General features: G+C 48.8%; 1 protein-coding gene across 2 annotated transcripts; it reads right to left on the reverse strand.

The window, feature by feature from the left end:
- Positions 1-3560: 3560 nt before the first annotated feature.
- si:ch73-62b13.1 (Carbohydrate sulfotransferase 1-like) lies at positions 3561-9486 on the reverse strand. 2 transcript variants are annotated; one of them, XM_029154569.3, is made up of 3 exons: positions 9274-9486; positions 6142-6313; positions 3561-5424 (listed from the first exon to the last, which is right to left on the reverse strand). In XM_029154569.3, the coding sequence occupies exons 1-3, from the start codon at positions 9274-9276 to the stop codon at positions 4295-4297; spliced, it is 1305 nt and encodes a 434-aa protein (XP_029010402.1). In that variant the 5' UTR covers positions 9277-9486; the 3' UTR covers positions 3561-4294. The 2 variants fall into 2 exon arrangements, with proteins under 2 accessions (XP_029010402.1, XP_029010401.1); XM_029154568.3 differs by lacking the exon at positions 9274-9486 and adding an exon at positions 7411-9263.
- Positions 9487-17684: the final 8198 nt, after the last annotated feature.

Genomic DNA, 17684 nt, shown 5'->3' on the forward strand with positions numbered 1-17684 from the left:
ATCCAATCCAAAGAGTGCAGGAGCAGTTTTACACGTTAGTTGCAGCTAAAGTAGTAGTATGTCATTACAGAGATGATTTTGAGAGGATCGCCGGTTGCGTGGAACAACTGAGAGCAGTATGGTCTTCATATGGCTATTCTATGAGAGCACTGTGGTGGAAATCTCTGTGGCCTTTTTCGCACAGGACGCCGGCGGGACGCCTCAACCCCCACGCACAGACCTGGAGATAACCCAGACGCGACACCTACAGCCACTGAGCTGTGCAACAGGCCGGCCGCCCCGCGGAGAAGCCATTTGTACGCCGGCAGGAAGCGGAGCCCAGTGCTTTACCCTGGTGTGTACAGTCACATGGTTCCAACATAGCCCCTGGATGCTCACCCCCTGCAAACTGGATAGAGGGGACGTTCAGTGCTTCACACACTCTGTTTGCACACGCATCACCAATCTCTGCCTTTTCCATTATCGTCCTGAAGATTTGGAGCGACCTGGCGGAGCCGGTCAGTGATAGATGGGTGCATGTTGTAGCTTTAAGTGAGGTTGCAGCTTTGGATGCTCCTTGGAAAACGGTTTGCAAAATAAGACTCTTAATGGTTCCCCTTCCCGTCTGCATTTATTAGATCTAAGCATTGCAAGTAATTACAAACGTATTAGCTGAGTATTTAGCTACGTTACATACACGCTGAGGAGCTGCTGTTGTTGATCGCCTCATGTTTGATTTGATTCTGTCTCAGCTCTTGCTTCTCTGTGCAGGCCTTTCATAAGCTGTAGATGCACTACATTAAAAAAATAAATACATACAGTAATGCCTATTGCCTTAGATTGTAATATGCCTAATTAGCCCTCGCAGTATCACAGCGGGTTAGAAATCACCACGGGGGTGCGTTTTTCCAGCCGGCAGACGAATGAAAGATGACATCAATTAAGCATTTAATCATTCCAAGTGTGTAAACTGACAATTTAGATCCTGCTGACAGACAACTCCAATCATGTACATGCACGTGTTGCTTCCAATAGGCGGCGGCTGAAGCGGTTTCACGACATACAATACAGCTGTGGTCTTTTTTAAAAGCCACGCTGTGTGAAACTGCTGACACAGCGATTCATGACTTATTATATGTATTTATCTTGAGGAGCTCCACCCGGGCCGCTGCCCCCGGCGTCAACCCCCCCCATCCAGGGTTTTTTAGGACAAATACAAAACAAATGCCGTGGTGAGATGTGATGACAATGCAACTTTGATCTTTATGCGACGGAGGCGAACGCAGGGAAAGAACAGAGCAGCAGCAAAGACGCTCAGCGGGGAGTCGCATCCAGGGCCTGCGTCTGCCGCTGCGTGTGCACACAGAGGCCGGGGCTCCGTTTGAAGGACGGGTGCGGGAGCGGCTGACGGCTGCTCGGGGCTCCCCGCGCGACTCCGCTAATAACAACGCCCTCGACTCGAAGCGCTTTGGTTCGGTCCTAAACGCTCCTTAATCTCGCTGCACGCGGCGCGTCTGGCTCCCAGTGTGTAGAGTGGAAAATCAAAGCCGCACCGCTGGGATTTTAACGGCGGCGACACAATGTTTTCGCGTACTGCAGAACATTTGGACGCCGTTAGCTGCAAATGATTCAACTGGATCCAACGGCTCCACTTGAAGGTCAAGAGGGGGCATTCGGAAAACTTTCACGGGCTCCAGTTCGCTTCTTGATATTTCTGCTAATTTTTGGCAGGCGGAAAAGGGCAAATCGTGCGTCTGCCGAGTTTGGGTCTAATGAACAGGAGATTTCCCTGCAGGAGCATTCTGTACTCGCCCGCCGATGTAGACGGCAAAGCTTTGAACCTTAAACCTCTCAGCTCGAGCGTCCTCCCCGATCCTGCGAGCGATCTCCTCCGCCCTCCAGCTTCAGAGAGATCTCTAATTTTCATCATGCTATTTGACTGGAAATTAAGAGCGTCTTCAAATTCAAAGCCCTCGCGCACTCGCATCCCGCTGTTTGTCGCCGCCCAGCTGCTCCCAGCGCGAGCTGACGCAAGAGGAGCTGGCGTTTACATATAAAAGACACAACACGAAAATAACTTTCGCACACTTGAAGCCTTTTTTGCCTGATTAAAAGAAAGAAACAGTCAAAGCGAGGCCCCGCGCGTCCCAGGACCTGTCAGCGTGACCGATGACTGCACGTCCTCCTCTCCCCACGACCGCAAACCATGTGCGGAACTGAACATCTGCACTGCACTTTAACATCTGGGCTCTAACCAACTAATGTGCGCGGTTGCTAATGCTGCACATTACTGTGATTTTTGCACTGTATCCAGAAGAGCATCACAAACATTTTCATTACATTCACATTTTGTCTGTTTCATAATAATCCTGTTCAGCTGAACTGTGAGGAGTTCAATGTAGCCTCGTGAATAATGGTTAAAACAAAGCACTTGGGTTCATCTCACAGGACTGCAGGACACCAATAAAGACGAAGAAGAAGAAGAAGAAGAAGATTAACTTCGTAGCACTCTGCATTTCCTGATATCAGCACACACCTCATATTTGTTACCAGTATTGATGAGACCTAAATTTGTCAGCACGGTTAAGGAGACAAGAAGGGATTGCCAGTATTGAGTGCAAAGAAATGGGTAATTAGCTGACGGCTGACTCAGGCCACTGGCAGCTTTGTGTGTTAGAGCAGGGATGGAAAAACCGATGGAGCACATCTCCCTGGGTGTCATAAAGCTCTGCTTTATGGCCCGTTTGTGTAGCCTTGCAGATTAAGTTCAAAGGGAGACGGCCGCTCTTTTTTTTTCCCATGCATCTTAAATCCTGTTTCTCCTCAGCTGGATGTAGATCAATTCTTCGGGCAGCGCTAGATATCCCTGGTGTCAGCAGCTACAGGGCGGCTGCAGGAAGGATGGAGAAGACCGGCTGTCTAAAAATACATTATTAAAGAGACAATTTCACCTAAGATTTAATAGTGCTCACGCAGCGGCATGACCGTTCCGTTTAAATTGCAGACTTCCTTCACTGCGGAGTGGCTTTCTTCAACAGCACTAGTATGAAAGCGCGTAGCTCCCAGCGGGCGACAACCGGAGCCTCCATAGGAAGATGCACCAAAATCACAGTCAATCACAGGCGCAGCTGTGATTCATGCAATGAGTTCTCCTCAAAAACTACTTTGGGCATTTATCTCAAGAGAGCAGCTCCACGCGGAAATAAATGGGCCGGTGTCTGGAGATGACACACTTCCCCTCTCTGTTTAGACACAAAGACCAATTTCGAACGGTGAATCTGGCAGAGGACCTGCAGCTGCAGCCGCCTGCAGACAGCCCGGTCTGATCCCGGTGTCGTTCTTTCAGGTTCAAAGTCGACTCCGAGCGAGAGGCAAGGCGCAGCGTGCGTTGTCTTAAGTCAGAAAACATATCTGTTGCTACAGACACATCAACGGGATTAAAAACTGGCAGAGAGGAAACGCAAAAACAGAGGGATTACCACATAAAAGACACGAATTTGCACCATTTTCTGTTTTTAACTCTCAAATTGGAACACGATTCTTCTCAGGATGAAATACAAATCAAACGCGCATCAAATAGATATGTAACATATGAATGATTTATTTCAAAAAGTCTAAAAAAGATAAACAATAAAATGTCCAAACACATCCAGCACATGACATTTGGCAACATCAGCATTTATATTATTTATCGTGTTTATTCACTGTAAGTATTTACAGTCAGGGGAAAAAAAGCAAATGCATTCTCAACATCCTCCGAGAAAACAGAGCTGCTTCATGGAGGATCGCACAGACGCCGGGTTTCTATCCGCAACGTGACATTTTAATCCTTTTCCAAAATGCATTAGAGACACTTGGATGGCAGGACGTGGAATTTATTGTTCCTTCTTTATGAGATGAATCCGCCTCACTTCTTGCCCGTCTCACATGAAACACAAGCATCAGTTTTGTGTTTGTTTTTTTTGTTTGACTTACTCCAAAGTGATACCTGAACCGTTTTAAGGGTTTGTTTTTATTTCGGAAACACTGAAATGATGGGAAAATTAAATCAAGACGCAAAACTGCATACCGACTTATTGACATGAACCGTTTTTAATGAGCACATAGTTCAGTATAAACTTCATTTTGAATTAATACTTTTTCCTGCATTGCACGTTTGGCACTTTTAATACTGTATCTTTAGCAAAAACACAAAAAAGTGGAAATAGAAGCAATATCAAATTACTTTAGGTCGTCTTGAAAAAGGGGATAAATTACATTCAAGTTATCATATAAATAAATAAATAAGTCACAAAACTTTTGGTCAAACCTACTTCTACTTCACTGGCTGAAATGTCCTGTGTCCCACCAGACTGTGGGACAGGTTCCTAAGTTCGGCTGCCGTCTGGACCTGCTTGTATCCCAGCAGCGCCAGGGTGTCGTTGCACAGGTTCTGCACGGCCCTGACGATGTCGAAGCTGAGCCGGAGCCTCCAGCTCTCGGCCGTGGACCTGGAGTCCCTGGTGGTGGAGTACCGGTAGTTCCAGTCCGCCGCTGCCGCCGCCGACGCGCTGGCGTTGGTGTTCCTCGCGATCCACGTCCGCGCCCTGTCCTCCATCTCCAGCCCCACGAACCTGTAGATCTCGCCGGCCTTCTCCATGGGGTTCAGCGCCAGGTCCTCGTAGCGGACCAGCAGGTAGCGGCCCCGCAGCCACGCCGGCCTCTGCGCGCCCGTCTGCACCGACGCCGACATGTCCTTGCAGGTGCTGGTGATCTGTGACAGGTCCACGTAGCGCGGCTGCCGCCCCGTCGCGTTCCAGATCTTCCAGGCGCGGAACTGATCGGAGAAGGCCATGATGCGCGAGGCCAGGATGGCTCTGGGGTCCCTCACCAGGTGGATGATCCTCAGGTCCAGGCGTGGGTCTTCGGTCAGCGTGCGCAGGTCCCCCACCTCCGGGACCCGCACGGTCTTTATGGCTACGTGTCCTCTGGAAAGACATGACACCGAGGCCGACGTCAGGTTCAGGGCGCCGCACTTCCTGGGGCACCAGGTCTCGTCCGGCGGGTCAGAGGTTGCGGCGTCCCCTCCTTCCAGGCACACGGGAGGGGAGCAGAGGGCGTGGCTGGAGCTCCGGCGGAAGAAGGAGCTGGTGACGTGGTCCTGGGGCTCCGGGCGCATGTAGCTCTCCATGAAGTGGAGGTCGCAGGTGTAGAGGTTGAGCAGCAGGTCCCTGTAGGCTCCCAGCAGGGCGCGGCGGTCCAGCGAGCGCCGCAGCCGCCGGCTGGAGTTGGTGAAGGCCTGCTGGACGTGGTAGAGCGGCTCGAACACGTAGAAGACGCCCGGGTGCTGGTTGAGGAGCTGCCCGGTGAAGGACGAGCCGCTGCGCGTGGTGGCGAACAGCAGCACGTGCCTCCGGGGCGCCTCCGCCGCCATCCAGTCGTCGCACAGCGCTCTCCACCTGGAGTCTTGGAAAGAGAGCGGGACGTTACACAGGGTCTGCATGGAGCGAAATAACGCGTTACGCAACCTCGATCACCTGCAGGCACACAGCAGCTCAGTCCAGCTCTTTCAGAGGACTCATTCCAGCACGTAAAAGTTTTCATTCAAATCTCGGACCAGAGGAAAGTCAACTAAATCAAGCCAATAAAGCTTAAATAATTCAGAGGGTAAACATGCATGAGTTAGTTGCCTGTCTGCTCGGCGCGTTACTGAGGGGGCTTATGAAATGGCGGATCTCTAAATATAGCTAACGTGTAATTACTGCTGATGAGGAGTTGATTGCAAAGGGGATGTTACTTTTGTACACAGGAGCCCGCTGCCTCGGAGCTACAGCTGCGCTACGAGAGACGGATTAATGGAGATAAATTGGGGGATAATTGTAAAACGCAATCACATAGATTGGATTTCTCTCCCTTTCGCTCTTCTTGGGAGTTCCCCCCCGCTCAGTCGTCCGCAGCCCGCCGCTCAAAGCGCCGTCGCTTACCGATTCTCTTTGCACGAGGCTTTCCTCCAAACGGGCTGTAATGCAGCTAATATGGGAGATCAAGTGTGTGTGTGTGTGTGTGTGTGTGTGTGCGTGTGTGTGTGTGTGTGTGTGTGTGTGTGTGTGTGTGTGTGTGTGTGTGTGTGTGTGTGTGTGTGTGTGTGTGCGTGTGTGCGTGCTTGGTATGTGGGGCAGGTACCTCGGTGGTGCCTGGCCTGGCAGCGGTAGGCTCGCTGGCAGGGTCCAGACAGCGAGTCCCTCAGGGTGCGGATGGCCGTGTACTGGACCCCCAGAGACGCACACACCAGCAGCAGCACCGTCTTCCAGGAGCACTCCATCCTGCCCCCACCTCTGCTTCTACATCCTTCACGCTGACGCCACCGGGACACAGAAACGCGCATAATGAGATTTCGTGTTGATGCCGTTTTGCAGCCGCAGCCTTGTGCATGCACACACATTGACGCACACACATTCGTGGCCTGCGGCCGTCCACTAATGGCCGCTGAGTAGCTGGTGCTGAAGCAGGTGGGATGTTCGCTCGAGGGCCCTTCGAGGTGCAGTGCGTGTCGCCAACTTTTTCCCCTGGACAGCTCAGCACATTTGTCCTTTCATTTGTAAACCGCAAGTTTTGTTGACGCCAAAATAGAAAGTGCCAGCCCGGCAGCTTAACATAACCGAGTGTCTGTCTGTGACAGACATCGCACCTTTAAACCTCGCTAAACAACAGCCACGTAGGCGGAACAAGTGTGTTTCCAGTCTTTGTGAGCAAAGCGAACCACCTGCTGGCTGCTGCCACTGAAATGTCAACCTCCTCCTTTAATGCACATGCTGTGTGGTCCAAAAACCCGGCTTTACCCTTAATGAGGCCTACAGACAGCTATTTTTAGCATTTCTTCTTTCTGCTTCTTCGCTTAAATAATTCAATTAAACGTTTAGAGAATTTACATCTGCGCATTTTTTCCCCTGCACGAAAAAACACGACTTAAAGGTCGGAGCATCGCCGGAAAAAAAGGGCGGCAGTTATGTCCCTACGTACAACAGCGCCGCTATTCAAGATACGCGCACACAGTTGCATAATTGCATTTGGTTTCTGCTTCCCTCTCTTCTGGGTAATTAAGTCTCTAAGCCCAGCAGAGCTCCATAGCCAGATAAATATAGCTGTCTTCACATAGATGCAAAGTTTCCTTTGTATACTTCTGAGTTCTTTGCCACTAGGCATGAAAGAGCAAAGGGAGATGTGATTTTCCAAATGGATTTAGAAAAAAAAAAAAAGAGAGAGAGAAAGGTGCTGCCATCCATTTGTCCCTATGCGCCAAACTGATGGTAGGTAATCACATGAGATCCCTGGGCACAAAGTGTCTCTCCATCACTCAGCAGCTGTGCAGAGGCAGTCATCATCAGAACCACAGGTAAATATACATCATATTACTGACAAAAATAAATATTGCCTTCCTGTTTGCCTCCTTACCCTCCGTCTGCCACTCCGTGTCTCTCCAGTGCGCCTCTTGTTCATTAATGATGTTTATGTGTCCCTGGCAGACTCATATCCTCAGGAACGCATCACACTGAGCCGAGATCGGCTTTTGATGTTCCATTAATCACAAACAGCGCAAAACCAGAGACATTTACTCTATGGGCGATGGGGAAGAGAAACGGAGCTGACATCATGAGCCATTCTGTTTGAACGCGGCTAAAAGCAGCAATCGCGGAATGAACTTTTCGTTCTCGTGGGCTGGTGTCCGCAGACAAGGTGACATCTGAAACGCTCGTCCCGCGTTTCAGATTCGATTTGATCCGTTTGTGCATTTGCTGAAGGACAAGAAAGTGGCGGAGGTGAACGCAGGCCCGTGCTCCGCGTACGGCCCAGATGGCCCGACCCAGGACGGTCTCAGGACTCCTCGGCGACAGGTCTGATTCCTCTTTGCTCAGCACCCCCCTCTGCACCCGCCGCCCTCTGGAGAATAAAGGCAGATGCTTCGACGGGCTGAAGCCATTTGATTTGCAGGCCCTCCGCTGCGGCTTCGCCCATAACCGGGCCGGCGCCGGGTCGCACGCCAGGGAGCGGCGGGCGCTCTGTCAACAGCTGGACAGATGTGCCTCCGCTTTTATATCCCTCGCACAATAACAGCGCTTACGGGGATGAAAGCCGGGGGGACGGGATCGGTTAAAGATTACACCGTGCGGCGCCTGCTCCTCTGGCAGGTCGGAGCTGTAAATTCAGCGGAGCACAGAAGTTGCTCCTGTTGAGATAACACAGCCCAAGCGCCGGAGATAATGACGTTTGTGCGTGTGGCGCAGGAGAGGCAGGAGCCTCTGCGGAAAATAAAGGCTACGAATGAGGCTAGAAGTTCGTGATGAGGGTGGGAGCGGGGGATTTGGGACGGGGACGGTGATTGAGGGATGTGACGGAGCTAAAGATTTTTCTATTAAAGCACCTCGGTGTGTTCACAGATCCTCGGAGTGAGGCCGTTTGTCGCCTCGCGATCAATCCTGGGAAACGGAGAGAGCAACAGTGGCAACACGAAAAGGACTTCCAGGTCTCCAGGTAGCGTCTTTTCACTCCCAATCTCTCCATCAGTCCGCTTCCACTCCCCCCCCCCCCCCTCCCTCTCTCTGAACCGACACGCGCAGCGCTACAGGCAGACGACGGAGGAGCTGCATCTGATCTGGGAGGAGCTCCTGTGATGGGAGAGGAGGCGAGTCTTGTCCTACATGACTCCTCAAGCGCTCGCTCTCACAGAGGAGTAAAGGAGCGAAGAGAGAGGAGACAAAGGTCAGCGCCAGATGATCCGGCTGAGCCTTAATTCTCAAAGCGAGAGAGGACAATTATAAAAATAAAAATGACAGATCGACAAACTGAAAAAAGTTCAATTGTGGTTACACTAAGAGACAAATGATGGCACAGCAGGAACAGTAATAGAAAAGCTGCACTGGAGCTTGTCCCATCTGATATTTACACTTGATATGCACGTGAATTCATCTGCATCTCGACATTGAGCATCATCAAAATTCAACCAAACGCCTTCCTCTGAGATTCTCGTTTGATGAACAACAGTTGTGCACGCGAAATATATTTGAAAAGAATAAAATAAACTATTGTCGACCCAGTGTGACGGCAAAGTAGGACGACGGCTCCACAAAGTCTCGGAGAAGCGCGGACTCACTTTAAGTGGCTAAATAAAGACATCCCGACCACAGTCACAGCTTTCGTCCTCGCATCCACACTCTGATCTACACAATGTCGCACCTCGCTCGTCGGACAATCGCGCGGCCGCGGTTCGCGCATTAAAACAACGCACAGGCACGGATGAATATGAAAATGATGCTTTACCATCAACGCGCTGGATCGGATGGGATTGCTTCGTCCGGTCTAGTCTTCTACGATGCATTTGGAAAAGTGTGTGTGCGCGCGCGTGTGTGTGTGTGTGTGTGTGAGAGAGAGAGCGCGAGCGAGAGAGAGAGAGAGAGGATGGAGCGCTGCCGACGGTGTCCAGAGCCGGAGTGGATTCAGAGCTGGAGACGCGCCACGGACGGGAAACGGCGAGAGGCTGGGTGAGGAGGCATGTCTCCCCCCCAAGCCGCCTCCCCCCCGCCCCTCCCCTCCTGAGACCACATACTGGAGGCGAGTCTCTAGATTGGATGCAAGATTGTGGTGCCGTGCATTACGCCGTCATGCCACGGGCGACGCGTTTCATCCCGTCCCGCAAGTGCATGTTCTCCTGCGGGCAGTGAACGCGCGGGGACCCGGCGACGTCTCCCTGAGACCTGGCGTCTGTGACTGAACGCGTTTCCAGGTGTGAGGAGAACAGTAAACGTGTCACGGTCCGCCGCACACAATGGCGGATTGAGGCTATGAGAGTCGGTCTGGACCGAGTCAGAGCGTTGAGAAGACCAGGAAGTCAGGAAAACCAGTTTTTTTTACGCTCAACACAAAACACTCCTTTAACTAAACAAAATACACCAGGAGGCTAAACATGATACAACAAAACAAAAATTATCTCATCAGAGTTCAGGAAAACCTCCTCACGAGGCAAAGTCTTGGCCACCTGGGCCTGAACAGACCGAGCTAACAATATTACAAACTTACAGGGTTAGCAACCTAGCATACATAACGAGCTAGCAACCTAGCATACATAACGAGCTAGCAACCTAGCATACATAGCGAGCTAGCAACCTAGCATACATAACGAGCTAACAACCTAGCATACATAACGAGCTAGCAACCTAGCATACATAACGAGCTAGCAACCTAGCATACATAGCGAGCTAGCAACCTAGCATACATAACGAGCTAACAACCTAGCATACATAACGAGCTAGCAACCTAGCATACATAACGAGCTAGCAACATCGCAAACTTAAAAGCTAACAGCTTAGAAAACTAACAAAAAAACATTCCCACCATAGCATAGACATGAAACTAAAGCATGGGATGAACACAAGGCTAATACATGGCATGGACACAAAACTAATACGTGGCATGAACAATGAACTAAGGCTTGGCGTGAAGAGAACACACACATGGCGACCAACCTGACAACCTGACAGCGTGGAGCAAAGGTGATACAATGGCAGTGTGGTAGTACGACAGTGACCCAGCACAGAGTGCTGTGCTGCAGGAGACTTTGAAGGCCGGCAGAGGGGAAGTGCAGGTGTGGTGAGTTGCCTCATGCGTGGAGGGATGGCTGCCATCATCAGACCCCCCCCCCCGCGGCGTGGAGCAATGGCTGCCACATCCTTGCCCCGGAGGGTGACTCTGAGGTCAGGCCTGACAGGTGATAGCTCCATCACTCCTGGGGAACGGAGGCGACGCCGTTTCCGCACTCGCCTCCCGCTGTGATTGAGCACGGCTTCAGCTGCCGACGTTAAACCCTAGATCGGCTCCTTTGGCTCCTTAACCTAAGTTTAAACCCTTCACGCATCTACAAGGGGACGCGCCGGAACGAAGGTGTGCACGGATCAGCTCAGATCTGGCAACCAGGTGCAGCGAGAGCTCTGTTCTCAGGCGTTTCAGGCGTTCGACTAACAGAGGTTTTACTCCTCCAAGGACGACAAGCTGCCAACGCTGTTGGGGGAGCGATGCAGCGGGTGTCCTGTCCTCCACGCCTCTGCGCTGATCCCTCGCTCCGTCGGCCTACGGCGCCGATTCCATGGCTCTGAGCAGCCAAACGCCCCCACGCTTTCCTCAGCGCAGCAGGCCGAGAGGCGGAGCTGATTCTCCAGTGAGCGGATGCTGAGTCCTCCGCGGTTTAGGCACGGGAGTGCTTCCTGTTTGTCTCCCCATGCATCACCAGCAGGCTTCACGGGTTCTTCCCCCACATCTGTATACGTCTACATCTGGGCTTTTGCTCCTGAACCTTCGCACCCTCGTTCTTCTGTTCAAGGCGCCATCCGTCAGTCAGGTCATCTGTCAGTCAGCGTGTCACAACGGGGAAAAGCAGGTCTCAGCATCTGATCTGAGGGAGGAAAGCTGTTTCTTATTCATTTCATTCCTGCTCATTTGATGAGAAGCGATGTTTTCTGTATTCAGCCCTCTCTCTGGCTTCAAGTGCAATAAACAGGTGTAAGGAAATCTCATTTCCCCGCTGCTAGGCTAGCAGAGGGTGCGACATCTACTCCAGCAGACAACCAGAGAGGGCCGACTAGCGCTGGCAACACTTACAATTATTTTATCAAAGGAAGCCTTTACTTTTTGGAAATATGCTCATTCCCCGTCCAACAGCAGGGAATGAGCAACAGCTCCCATTTTAACTCACAGAAATGATTTTCTTGAATAAATTTCTCGTCATAGGAAATATTCAAAAAAGGTTTAGGCTGTGACCTGAGCACCTCTTGGATTTGCAGGTGGACTGACCCGGCGAGGCCTCGGGTTAGAGGCAGTTTGTCCAAATGGAGACTGATGGAAATCTTAGCCGCCATCGCTCAATGGGCGTGTTCAGGAGAGACATAAGCGGTGGAGACTGTGTTTCCAATGCTGTTTGTGTTGATCCACGACCTTATTATGCAGAGAACGAGGAACCTGCAGCAGCCGGGCGCAGCTTCATGCGTCCTCTGCCAACGTGACGGTGACATCAGATTTGTCCAACCCTCCATCTAAACCTGAATGGTTCTCACAAAGCAGATTGATTGAATGTTTCTGCTCATATTCTTAAATAGCCCTTTTCCATTTCTACTAATAGAGCTGCTCTTTTTCTCCTTTAAACGGGGGGTTATGATTCAATCCGTCGACGCTGACCCCAGTGAGTCTTTGCGACTGAGTCACTGCGAGCGCTTGTTATTCTGAAACCTACCGAGCCCCTGCCCCAGATCGCCTCAGACGCCTCGCTCAGCGCGACATCAAGGGGGAGAGACCAAGTTTACATGTGCCATCTGTGCACCAGAGGTGTGGCTGCGCAGGCTCCTGCTCCGACGCACGTCTGCGTGATTGTTTTTGAATGAGTGATCTCCAGAATATAAATGGTCTCATTTTCACTCCGCCGCTGAGTGAGATCAGCCCTTTTTTTTCACCACATTTCTCCTTTAATCTAACAGTGTCTGCACACGAGCGGACCAGTCGGCGCTGCTGTTGAATCCCGCTTTGTGCGAAGCGGAAAAAAAAAAAAAAAATCAGCTTCCGAGCAAACACTTGTAATTATCTGCCGACATGAAAACTTTCTCGCAGCTTTAAAGCTTTTCTCCTGGCGCCCATCAAGACGTCTCTCTCGCTGCTTACGAGGCAGAGGAGCCAATTACATGACTAATAATTTTCCAGTCGCACCAGTTGATAGCTCTTTTTTTATGTTGGTAAGAAGATTCTCCTCTTAAAACGTTCCCTGATGATGCTTCAAAGCATCGCGCAAAGTGGTACATGCAGCCGCCGATGGCCAGTAAAAGACAAAAACGTTAAATGTTTGGGAGTTTCGCCTGTTCTGCACCAGCTTCAGCACTCGGTTGGAGGGGAAGCTTTGTCCCATTGTTATAGGCCTCAAATCAAATCTACCGAAAGTCTTCGAGACTTCCAGAGGGAAGTCACTTTTATTGAGAGTGTTTGATTGGTCCCGGTCTCGCTTGGATCGCCCCTGTGAAAATAACACACATAAATTCCTATGTGGCTGCAATCCAAGCGGACACCTCCACACGCCTGCGTGTCGAGCAGACCGCCATTAGGAGGGAGACGAACCCCCGGGGGCTCGTCTCCCTCCTGTTCCTAACTTTGTTTTGTTTTCTGTTTTTTTTCCCCCCGCGTTGTTGCTTTTGGACTGAAAGGGCTCCCTCTGCAACCATTTCTCCCTCCAGCATTTTTCCCCGTAAACCAGCCCATCAAGAGTGTTCCCTGGTGCATAATTGGTGCCATTAGCCCAACGCATCACGCACTTTTAGACACAGCGGCTAGACAGCGGCACGGGCGAGATAGGCGTCTCTCTCTCTCTCGCTCGCTCGCTCGCTCGCCCCTTTAGTCCTCTCCCTCTCTCCCTTTATCGCTCTCGTTTTTTTATCCCACCAACTGTTTCGCACTCGCAGGGCTCGCTGCCATCACATTTGTGGGAGTAATGGGCCTGGCGAATTGCAGCGGCTCGAGCCTCGGCAGGCTGAGTCCGGCCGCCGCCAGGGAACGCCGGTGCAGACGTGCGGGGCCTCCTGACGGAGCGGCGCCCGGGGAGGGAGCGTCGCCCCGGCGTCGACAAGAAAGCGGCCTATTCGTGCGCGACAGAGGTAATCTCCGAATTGGGAGTCCGGTCACACGTCCCCAACGTGTTCTGCAGAGGTTGTAGAAGTGAACACGGGAGACTCTGGGCGTCGACGTGTCTAAGCACAATTTCCTGGCTGATTTGATTTATTATTTCCTCTAACTTGGGCTCTGCTCTGTCGCCGCCGCGGCTCGAGGTCCGCGCGTAGTTCGCCGACGCACGCGCAGATGCTCGGAGAGGTGCCTCGACAATACTCCAATTAAGCTCATCCTCCCACTGTAACCAGCAGAAGGGAGCCTCGTCTGAACCCTCCGCCGCGGGGCCCCCGGGGGCCCTTCTGTGTGACCGAGCCGTTTCCTAATTACACCTGAGAGCGCCAAACAGCTGCTCCTCTTCTACATCTGCGACTCCATCATTCAAGCAGTCGGTGCAAAGCAGGACCCGTCACCCCGCCTTCTACTTGTGCGCCGCAGAGCCACAAAACAGGCGCCTGTCAAAGAGTCCTTGGCGCAGATTAAATATGTCCTGGGAGTATTCAGGATTTTTGAATGTCATAAATTTTATTTTTCAAAACAAAGGGTGACCTTGAGGGCAGAAGGTATAAATTCTTCCTTTAAATAAAAGCCAGTGGTTCATTCAAAGCTCAGCTCTGCAGATATGGCTTTTCATGACATTACTTGGGTTTTTAGTGCATATACTTGTAGCACTGCATTTTTAATTCATCCTAGGGTTGCGGGTTGAGAAGGAAGGTCAAGGAAAGATACCAGCGGATATAAACAGAGAGCATAACATAATCAACAGGTAAACAATTGTAAGGATTTTCTGCTTTATCTCCCAGAAAGGCCACCTGTTCACTGCAGCTGCATCACCAGATACCGACACAAGATCAAATAAGCGCAAAGACTGAATCAAGTGCAGTGTTTTATATGTACCAGCTGAGCAAATATTTCCTATGAGGAACCGTATCTCCTCTTTGGATGTATTGGCACTGCTGTGGAACATAAATATTTATCATGGCTCCAAAAGGTTAAGTGTGTGGGAGTAATAGAATCTGGCAGCTGAAAATATTGCTGAAACACAACATCTCCAGATTGTTTTGCAAGATGGAGAGCTTCAAAATGGCCCACTGCATCACCAGACCTCATGAAAATGTGTTTCTTTAGTGTCTTTATTGCCTCGTTGTGTCAGAACGTTGCTAAGGAAATTATGCATTTTTAAACAGGATAGATTAAGAGAACCACACAGACCTGGGAGCTGCAGTACAAACAAGACAACGTGGAGTTTCGGAGGTGATGCCATCCATTTTTTCCTTTCACTGCTTAGTAATTTTGCAGTTGAAAGGTCAAAAAAATTTAAGCTATGAAAACATATTATCTTATCAACATGTAGATATTTCAGCCTCTGTGGCTGCATTCTGTGGATCCAGAGCTGCATATTGATTAAAAGAACTAACGAGATCATACATTATACTGTAATAGTATTTAATCAGAATGTATTTGATTCCAAAGATGGATGTGAGAATAAGAGATTAATAAAAACAAGAAATGAACTAGTAAATATTCTACCAGGGTTAGAGCACACTTACTACACAGTACTTACTGGACTATGCACTGTACTGTGGGAGATTTGACAGTAAGGCTTCATGTATGAGAATAAGCAGGTTATTAGTATTTCTTCACCTAAGATGTCCAACTTTTATTATATAGTGAAAGAATGAAATGGGTTCACCTGTCAGTTCCTTATACATTAATATTGTATGACTTGCAGTGTCTAATGCCATTCAAAGGTAAATTAAACCACTGATTTCTAGCTACACAGAGGAACTGAAAGAAAGAGGGTGACACTGGTCAAGGTTGTCTGGACTTTAGGAGGATTTAGTTCTTAAAACATTTATATTATTTCTACATTCATCCAAAGTCCCAAATATCAAAGTCCTTCTTAAGTGCTGTTAATAATTGGCTGGTGCTGAATCACTTAGTGGTCCTAGAACTGTGATTGGTTGACTGTGCAGAGCCTGGAATGAAAAAAACGCCGCAGATTGGTGCCACGAACAGTGAACAGTAGAAACTGTGTGGCAGAACAAGCCAAATGCCTTGATCAGTTTATCAGCCTGCGGCTACAAATGTGAGGAACGGCTATGAGCTATGATAAATCACGCAGTGATGCTGGACCTTGTACTATGCTAATGCTAATGCCCAGATGTTTTCATGATCCTGATACTGATGTTTTCCATAAAGCATGTTTAGGAACTGAGACTCTTTATTTCCTGGTTATATGTTACTGACCATCAAATGAAAGTATTGCTTATGTGACCTCACTGTGGAGAAACTCAGAGTTTCTAAACCTCCTGTAAACTGCTGCATATGAACTTATTGTTTTAATGGAAAATTACAATTACAGTGAAAGAGGAAGACTATTTTCCATGTCTGGTTTGAAAACATTTATTTAAATTTATTGTCATTGTGACAGTTGCTCCATTTAGTTTAAACATAAGCTGCACATCCGTCCGTATATTATCATACATAATAAAACAAACAGCTGAGTCAATATGAACACAGTCAATAATACACATAACGACTTTACATACTGAATCTCATTTTGTGTTTCGCAAACATAAACTGAACTGGATCGATAGCGATTTTCTCCGCAGCAGCGTGCTGTTAAACACGCTCTCTCTTTTTTATTCAATATTGCAGCTTGTGCAGCTTTTCACTTTGACTGGAGCCGTACATAGAAATGTATGTCACGCTCATTAGTCGTGTGTCTGTTTGTTCATCAAGACGACGCTCCGAACTTAGTTAGAAAAAATGAGGATAAGCACAATGGACAGAACGTTCAATATTCAACCTGATCCAGCTTTTGTTCTGGACATAAACACTTACAAACACACAGCACATGACACAAACAACACCAGCAGCCTGTTTTAACAGAGGTTAGCAACATTAGCTAGACCACAGACATTCATGTGACCCCAGTGATGCTAGCTGGCAGAAAATAAGCTTGTTGTTAATTGTTGTACAAAGCATTTTAGTAACACACTTTGTAGATCAATTGGTTCAGCCCTCCACTATTTAGAAGCCATGTTTGTATGGTTATATATGATACACTCGTGAAGATGAAAACAGTCTTTTCATTCACTGGTGAAGAAATTATAAGCCAGTTCACATAATTACGTTAATCAGCTGTCAGTAATACATGGCTGCAAATCTTCACCTTTTATAATATATTAATCTAAAGTCAGTAACGTCAGTATGTAAGTCTGGAGAATTATATATTTATACAGGGATTTATTTTAAAACACAAGCACAGTTCAAAAATGAGATTACTTTTGGTTTGTTCAAGTCTCTTTCTATTGTTCAGCTGCTAAACAGTGATGGTGTTACAGTAGAAAGTACTGCCTGCAGAAACCGCATAGAAACCAACACACACTGTACCCACACATGAAGGCTTTCATTCTTGTAATTCTTGCAATGATGTAATGTCTCTTATGAAGAAAAAGGCTAATTACACTGTATTTAATATTGAAATCTGGCAAGGAGCTTTGACAGGAAATAAGTTGCACTTAACAATAACAATAATTACCGCGACTGAGGAGGGGGGGCGTGGGAACTCACATTGTGTTTGGCTTGGACTCTCTGGAGAAATCATAATTCAGCATGTTTCACTTCCACTTATGGATCCATTCCCTACAGTGTTTCTAACTGCGCTGTATCATATAAGGCTGTGTATTTCTTTCGATTAAACATTTCTGCATTGTAATAAGCAAGAGCAGCTTTTAAAGCTATTTTATGGTTTATTATAATAAAAACGAAACATTATCAGACAAATCAAAAGAAACAAACAATAATACCACAAAGCCAAAAGGCTACAAACACTTTCTGAGTCTGTGTTCCTAATAATAACATTATCAAGAAACACATTCTGTCTGCAGTTACAGTGAAGTATGTTTGTTTTTCATCAGGTTTGTTTGAGTTTCCACTGGAGCGCTGGGGACTTTTTTGTCTCCCGTACTCTGCCTTGAGTGTTGCAAGTACAGTGGCCTAGCTGGTTTTCACTCATCACCTATTGTCACTCC

Source organism: Betta splendens, chromosome 6, assembly GCF_900634795.4.
Source record: "Betta splendens chromosome 6, fBetSpl5.4, whole genome shotgun sequence".
NCBI classification, from domain to species: Eukaryota; Metazoa; Chordata; class Actinopteri; order Anabantiformes; family Osphronemidae; genus Betta; species Betta splendens.